At 36.6% G+C, this 8,082-nt stretch overlaps 1 protein-coding gene across 1 annotated transcript; it reads left to right on the top strand.

The window, feature by feature from the left end:
- The first annotated feature begins 5,287 nt into the window (after positions 1-5,287).
- On the top strand, positions 5,288-7,427 carry LOC133706651 (uncharacterized). Its single transcript, XM_062132196.1, has 3 exons — positions 5,288-5,455; positions 5,848-6,953; positions 7,078-7,427. Exons 2-3 carry the CDS (start codon positions 5,884-5,886, stop codon positions 7,256-7,258), a joined length of 1,251 nt encoding a protein of 416 aa, XP_061988180.1. The 5' UTR covers positions 5,288-5,455; positions 5,848-5,883; the 3' UTR covers positions 7,259-7,427.
- Positions 7,428-8,082: the final 655 nt, after the last annotated feature.

Below are 8,082 nucleotides of genomic sequence, written 5' to 3'. Positions count from 1 at the left end.
TACATATTTTTGTTAAAATATATATATATAATTAATAAAACACACCACATATATATGACATGAACTTATGACAGAAAAAGCTAATCATACCTCACTTCAGCAGTCAAATTAAAAAAAGAAAAGAACAAATCTCGATCAGCCCAAGCCGCCCCCGGTTGCAACATGTGCATCTCTAACAAGACTTTAAATCCCATTAAGTCTTCCATCCTCAATTTATTTACTGTTGCATCATCTGCTGGCGCTGGTAGTTCTTTTAAACTGTGCATGCCAATATTGATAATTTTGACTTTGTTCGATAGAACAACGTAGCTCGTAGTTAGGTGTAAACTCTTATGAAAAAGACCGTGATCATGCACGTATATTATGCCTTCTAAAAGTGACCTACATCAATAAGTATATATAGAAAATTAATAAACACACATACGTAAATTTACACCAATACAAAAGTAATAATAATTGAGTTGGTAAATTAAGAAAATTGTACCTAATCAAATCGCAACCGTCAGCATGCAAAAGATCCTCATATCTCATCCGGTTTTGACTACTTTGTTTTATTACCCAGTCACCTAGAAGATAATCAAATCGATCATAGCACAAAATCCAATTATCTATTGCTTCGCAGTAAGTGACGAACCACAATTTCAATATTGCCTCATTGTGTAAATTTGAAGTTTCAGTAAATATTTTCTTTGCTACTTCTTCTTCCGATTTCAAAAATCGAACCTCTCTTTCTTCATCGTCTTCAAAGAAGATTTTCCCACTAAATAAGGGTTTAGACAGTTCATTGATGAATTCATACGTGATAATATTGGCACCTATTAGCTACCAAAGAAAAGAAAAAAAAAAAAAAAAAAGGTCAGCCGCTGTATAGTGGTTAAGAAATATTTTCATTGTATACACTAGAAATATCCATACACCTATAATGGGTGTGGGACACGAATATGGGCATACTGTATTCTTGTTGAGTCTGGCCTTGATTTTGTCTTTGGTTTCATCTAAAAAAGATTGTTGACGCTTCATATAATCCATGTAGGCTATTAACGTCGTCGAACATGCAACACAAAGTAGTAGAAGTTTTTTTATTTATCTTTTGCAATACAAATCAAATATGTGAAAAAATACATCAAGCAAAACATGTATATTTCGATAAGAACTAGGTAGCCACGTATGAAAAACAAAACCATGCAAGAGTGTTTATTAAACAAACCCCGAGAGAGAGAGAGAGAGAGTACCTAGATTTTAAAGGAGGGTTTCTGGTTGTGTGGAAAGTTCTCCAACTGTTGAATACTTCAATCTAATCGCTGTGTATAATCTTTAAATCTATTTTTATATAGAGTATAATCTTTAAATCTATTAGAATTAGGAAATATAAAAAAGGAAAGTAAATAAACTTTTTTTTTTGGGAAAGTAAGAACTTTACTACATACTTGACATAAAGCCCCATTGTCAAATCCTAGTTAACCTAAACTTATTGGTGAACTCGTCCCGAAAAAAAAAAAAAAAAAATTATTTGTGAACTTTTTTTTTTTTTCAGTTGAAATTGAGCTTCTATTCATAGCTCTTAAATTAGTATTTAGACTTCCCTTTCTAAAATTTGCACAAAACTTCCAATCTTGCCCTTTTTTTGTATCCACACAATTTTTTTCAATACAAATCTACTAGTAATATCTTTTTTTTCATCACTTAAAACTCATTTCATAGCTATGACTTAACACCATTCACCTTGTAAGCTTGGATACTCTTATGAATCTCCTTCTATTTCTTAATAAATCGTGCAATTTACAATACCACAGTAGGACTATTATCAAAATCAATTTCCCTAAATCCAAATCAGGCTAGCAACATAGTCTACTCTAGCAAAAAAAAAAAAAAAAAACATAAAAAGAGACCAAGATAACAAGTAACGTCAACTCCATGAAGTGAAGCAATTAAGCCAAACTAGAAAGAAACAAAAAGAATAGGAAATAGAAATCGATAAGTTATAAGTGCTAAACACAAAGTCATCATTGGTTTAATTAGTTGGCAAAAGTGATGAGTGCCTTCCCTCATGACCCAGGTTCTAATCCTCTTAAAGGCAACTCCTTTGTTGTTTTGTCATTTTCTTCTCCCCTAATTTGTTCTTTTGTTCCTTTTTTATTTTTTTTCCGCTCTTTCCCCATTTGCTTAACCATTTTTTTTCTTTAGTTACAACTTAATATTTCTTTAAAATTTAGTCTCAAAATCTTGGAAGCATTAAATATAGATAAAAAAAAAAAAAAATTCTTATGAGCAAGCCTTAGCCTACCCCAAATTTTCATCATGGATCCACCACTACTTACCATACTACTCACCAGATTACATTTTGGTTCCAAAGAAAGCGTGTTTGCTCTTTTTGTGTGTGCGAGAAGTTGGTGGGTGTTTGCTCTTTTAATTTGTTATTGCTTATTAGAGTATGGGGCTTGGGGTTGTACAGTGTTTGCTCCAATCGCGCTGCCAAATTCTACTCCTCCTATAGTGGCTAAGGTGGGTGTATGTTCGCTTTCGTTGAATGGTACGGTCTGTTTCCTCCCTTGTTCTCGTCAGATTTGATAACATGACTGCCATAAATACTTGAGCACAGTGAAAGATGAAGGTATACGAAGAAGAATGAGCAGAGCTAGAGAGAATTTCAGAAAAGTATCAGAGGGTTTTTCCAATCAATGCAACATAATCGAAATTCTTACAAGCCAACAGTATTTATAGTCACCACTATAATACTCTAACAAACTTATTACAGCCTGTAAATCCAGCTAGACATTCAACAAACTATGCCACATCATCACCATTCTGATAGCATCATCAGTAGCCAACCTTGATGGTGAGTCAATGTAGTGACTCATCAAGAAGATTTTAGTATTGATTGGATCGAGTTGCGGCAAGGATTTTTTTTTTCTAGCGGAGTTTGACTGTTATAGCACTTTTCTAGGTTACTATTTCGGCTGCTGTGCTGCCACCCGTTCTCTAACTTGGTGGGTGGTTGCCGGCCTAGCTATTCCACATTTTTCATTATGATCTCTTAATAATAAAAGAAAAAACCATGTTACATGAACAAAAGCATTCATTAATAAACCATGTCATTGACATTTCCAACTAAAACATTCCCTTTCGACCACAAAAAGAAAAGAAAACAAAGGACGAAAACCTTCCCGAATCCATACCACGTACGATCTGCATCAAGCAACACTAGTAACTAATCAAATAATTCCCATATAACAATATTAACAAAAAGGAATTAATTTGCATGGTAAATAATACCTTTACACGTAATTGTGTATGCGATTCAAGAAATCGGAATATACCCTCCTTATGTCAAGGTCCAAGTCTCTTTTACGGTTCGGTGACCTATAGTGCACAAATGCATTTGCAAGAAATCTGATGAGATCCCTTACTTTTCCACTATTGTAGTTAATGCCCTGGTATTGATAGACATTTCTCAACCGAGGTGCCCGACTCAGTTGACGATCCCAATTCAAATACCCAGAAAACTCGTTGTCTTCCAATTTTGTTATGAATAAACTAGGTTTGCGAAGCTTATTAGTTGCTATATCCTGCTCTAAATTAAAAAGGTACTTTATCCTTTTACCGGAACTCAACAGAGATGGATGTTTGATAAGGTGATCGACAAAGCCGTCATAGCCATTCCTAAAAGCAAAACATTAAGTATAAGATAAGGACCGATCAAAAAATTAATGCATATATATACAGAGAGAGAAGATATATATAATGTTGAAGAAAACAAATTAAGCACATAAGTCTTACCAAAAATCTGGACTATTGTCAAAAAATTGAAAGAATGAATCTTGATCCTCCCAATCAATCTTGAACTCCACTATAACCCCCTGTAACATGTCTCTGAGATCTGTTAAATCTTTCATCTTCACACTCTCTACTTTTTGAAGATCCTCATTGTACTTGTTATTCCCTCTTGACTTTGTACGATCTTTCAAGTCATTCCGAGTGCGCAAGCTGCGGACACAAATAATTTTGATTTGGCCTGAAACGATAGCAAAATTGCACCTTTCCTTCAGACCCCCATGAAAAAGTCGACGTCCATGTATGTATTTTACAGTCATTAAAAGCCTCCTGTATCACATACAAAGTTAATTTAATTAGAAAACATATATTATATATGCAGAGGGGAGGGAGGGAGGGAGGGAGAGAGAGCATATATATGTATTACCTACCTAATTTTATCACCCGTGTTTACCGGTAGAACAATATTTGTTACATCTCCACTCAAAAGACTATCAAATTTGTCGTAGCACAAAATATAAATTTTCTTTTGTTTATAACACGTCACAAACAGAGGTTTTAAGATTCCATCATCACTTAATTTGGAAGCTTGACTGAATATCTTCCTAGCTATGTGTCCTTCGGATTCCTTAAATGTAAAAAAACTAGCCTCCTTTTCACCACCCTCTTCAAAGTAAATCTTCCCAGTAAAGTATGGTTTAGATGACCTGTAGTTGTTTATCTCATATCGTATGATTCTCACAGCTTTTACCTACAAAACAATTAGTCAAATTATGGTTCAACGGTATCACATCAACGCAGTCCAAATGTATATGTATATATTAACCTGATAAAAGAAAATGTATATATTCCGCTAAATTGATAGCTAATACCATGAAACACAACAACATACCTCATTCTTGTTGACCTTGAACTCATATCTTCTTTTTATGTTATCATAAATAATTTGTTCATCCTTCAGGAATTCATCCTTGGGACGTTTGTCCTTGGGATCCATTAAGTAATTTCTTCTGAGAAAGAAAGAAAAAAAAAAAAAGTATCTAGGCTAAAAGCTGCGAGGCGGAGGATTAATTGTGATTCTCTGGCCGAAGACTCGAGCTTTATATATATTATGTTTTATGTAGGGTTTTAGGAAATTAGAATGGGAAAGTTTAGAATCGCAGAAGAATTGAAATATTTAGGGTTTAGGGAAAATATTAGGAAGCAAACAACTAATCTGTACATGTCGTCACACAACATTAGAATATATTGTTTAGGATTCCTTAATCTTTTTTCTTTGAGAGGTTTAGGATTCCTCTAATCTGGGAAATATTAGGAAGCCAACAATATATATTATTACTCATTAATATCAGATTTGGAAGAGAAAACTGCCAGATTTACTCAATGCCGAAAAATATGCCAGATTTCCTTATCAGTATTCATAAAAGCCCTGCAATTGCTTTATATATTCTTTTTTCCAAAGGAAAAAGCCTCTATATATATACCATTGTCATAGTCTCTATCGGAAGGAAAAATTAACCCTAATCTCTCTTTCTCTCCTTGTCTGACGCAGCGGCGGTGCTACCCTTTTATTCTTTAACAACCTCTTTCCCAATTCATCGATCTTCTTCTCATCTGCATAGTCAGCAATCATTCCTTAAGCATATTGCCTCCGGCCGGATCGATTAAAGCGCGTCAGTCTCAGGTCAGTTATTTTCCGGTGGATTAGTTTGTCTTTTTATTTCTCCATTTACGTGACAGAACCCAAACCAACTAGTAGTTTAAGCACACGATCTCCGTAAGTAGGTCTGGAATCAAGAAACAAAACAAATCAGTTTTATATTTTCATCTGATGATCGATTTTGTACTATATATATTGAATTCAATAAAGTAACATTAATCAGCAAGGAAAGCTATGCATAGCTGTTCGTTAGATCCGCCTGGACACAATGTTTGATGTTACACTCACTTTTGTTAACTTATCTAACATACCTGATACCTGGATAAGAATCTCAACTCTTGATCTTATTACTCTTTAACATTGTAAGTAGATGCTAATATTAAAGTAGATCGTATCGCTTGCTCTGTTCCCTGTAGGTAACGGTGAATTTGACTTGTAAGTCCAGCTTGGCCATGGAGATGGGTGCAAACCAGCAGGAAGTTCAATCCATGTTTGTTATGGTGAGATTCAATCGTGGTCCATACCATGGTGCAGTATATAAAGTAAAACTTGAGCATGGAGAATCTGGTGAAGCTTCCGCAGGGGCTGAAGTTGAATCCTCTCTGCCGGTACTTAACCCGGTGTCTACTTTTTTTGATAAGAGTTTTGAGCTCCCGAAGAATTGTTTGTTTGAGGGTGCGAGGTTTGGCTCCAAGTTATATCTAATGGCAAATGGACATGGTTCGCCTTGCAAGCCCGTCACAACCGTCAATTCCTTTGTTTGTGACATGAACTCGAGCTCAGACCTCCAGCAATTCTCTCCGCCCAAAGCTGCTAAACCATTTGGTGCTGTTATATCTGCATATGGGATGCTTTATTATTTTGCACATCCATCAAGCTCCCCACATATCCCAGACCCTTCGTTTGAGCGATATAATCCCACCACTAATTTATGGGAATCCTTGCCTTCCTATCCATATAAGACTCTGCCTAAGCCATGCATGGAGGTAGTAGGTTATGCCGTTTGTTATGGCTACATATTGTTTTCAATGTACAACCGCAAGGAATGTGCAGTGCTAGCTTTTCATATTGGTACAGAAAAATGGCATCAAGTCAAAATCACCAATCCCAGCGAGGCTTCTTCTTATTATCCTTTTCTGGGGAGGGCTGTTGTTGTAGACAATATTATCTATGCCCCGTCTTTTTTCCCAGATGAAGTTATAGCATTCTCTTTTTGGCGAGATTCAGATCATAATTGTTTTCTAGGCACTCCATTACCTCTGATGGTAATGGATACTCCGCATCCCCCATCCCCGTTAATGGGGAGGATAACTAAAAATTTGGTTCATTTAGGGATGCTGCATTTTTGCCTTGTACAGACTGGCCGGAACCAATGTTCTGTTGAGCATCAATATCTTTGTATCACTACATTTCGAATCCTACGTGAGGAAGGTGGAATGGATGTCAGGACCCTACGTTCATCTGTATTTCAAGTCGGCATGATGGGCAGTGGCGCTTTCCATGTAAACTTCAGCTTCACACCGTAAGTTATCATACACTCGCTTGTTTTCCTTATATTCATCAGCAACACTAATACATCCCCTGATTCTTTTTTTCTGGTTAATTATTTGTATGATTGCTGATTGTTATTTTATTTGCCAATTCAGGGACTGCGAGGATATTGAACCAGAAGAACAATACTGTCCAACTGCACCGGCCGGAAGTAAAAGTGAAAGTGCATTGACTTCAGAAGAAAAAGGAAATAAAGATCATTGTAGGTGGGATGTTGCAACTGGAAAACAAGAGGACTTCTTCTCCATTCCAACCAAACCGCTTATTCCAAGCTAGATTTGAATGCATTCTGCTGCATTACATCAAATTTGCCTGCTGATTTCTTTTTATATTTTATTGGGAGATAATCAATTTATCCAACTTTCGTTGGTTTGTAGCTTTGGTAAATCAAAACAATAGTAATTATATACTATCAACTTTTCACAGAATTTTATGAAGGTTCTTCCAAGTCACTCAGAGCACTAATCACGACACCTCAATGCATGTTGTCATAATTGTAACACCATGTCACCCAACATTTTCGCTTCTTGACATCTCTAAAAGAGTATTATGTGAAGAAATCAATTCTCTGTTTTCTTTTCCTGTCCAAAAACATAAAACTTACTAACTTTTGATCAAAATCAGACCTGGATACACTTTCACAGGCAGGTCATATATCCGCTACAGCATTTGTTTATCATCTCTAGTTAGAGAATTGTATGAGTTAGGAGGTCAGGTTTTTGTCCCCCTCATTACTTGTTCTAACTTTTTAATAAAATAGTGGGCTGTTTGCCCGCTCTTCCAAAAAAAAAAAAAAAAAAAAAAATATATATATATATATATATAGGCGGGTTCTGAAGCGGACGTCCGCACTTTGCTAAAGTGCGGACGGCGACGCAGCGGCGGTGTTCCAGGCGGCGACGGCGGCTCGGGGCTTGGCGGACGGAGGCTTGGCGGACTGTTCTGGGCAGCGTTCGAGGTCGAAGGAGGTCGGAGTTGCAGGTTTCTGGGCAGCGAGCTCACCTGCAACTGCAGGTTTCTGGGCAAGGCTGCAACCACGTCGCCGGCGACTCCACCGACTGCAGACCCGTCCGTCAGACCCCTGGCGTTAGTCCGGCAAG

Source organism: Rosa rugosa, chromosome 1, assembly GCF_958449725.1.
Source record: "Rosa rugosa chromosome 1, drRosRugo1.1, whole genome shotgun sequence".
Taxonomy (NCBI): Eukaryota; Viridiplantae; Streptophyta; class Magnoliopsida; order Rosales; family Rosaceae; genus Rosa; species Rosa rugosa.
The sequence above is the reverse complement of the archived record's forward strand: the minus strand, read 5'-3'. Positions and strand labels throughout refer to the sequence as shown.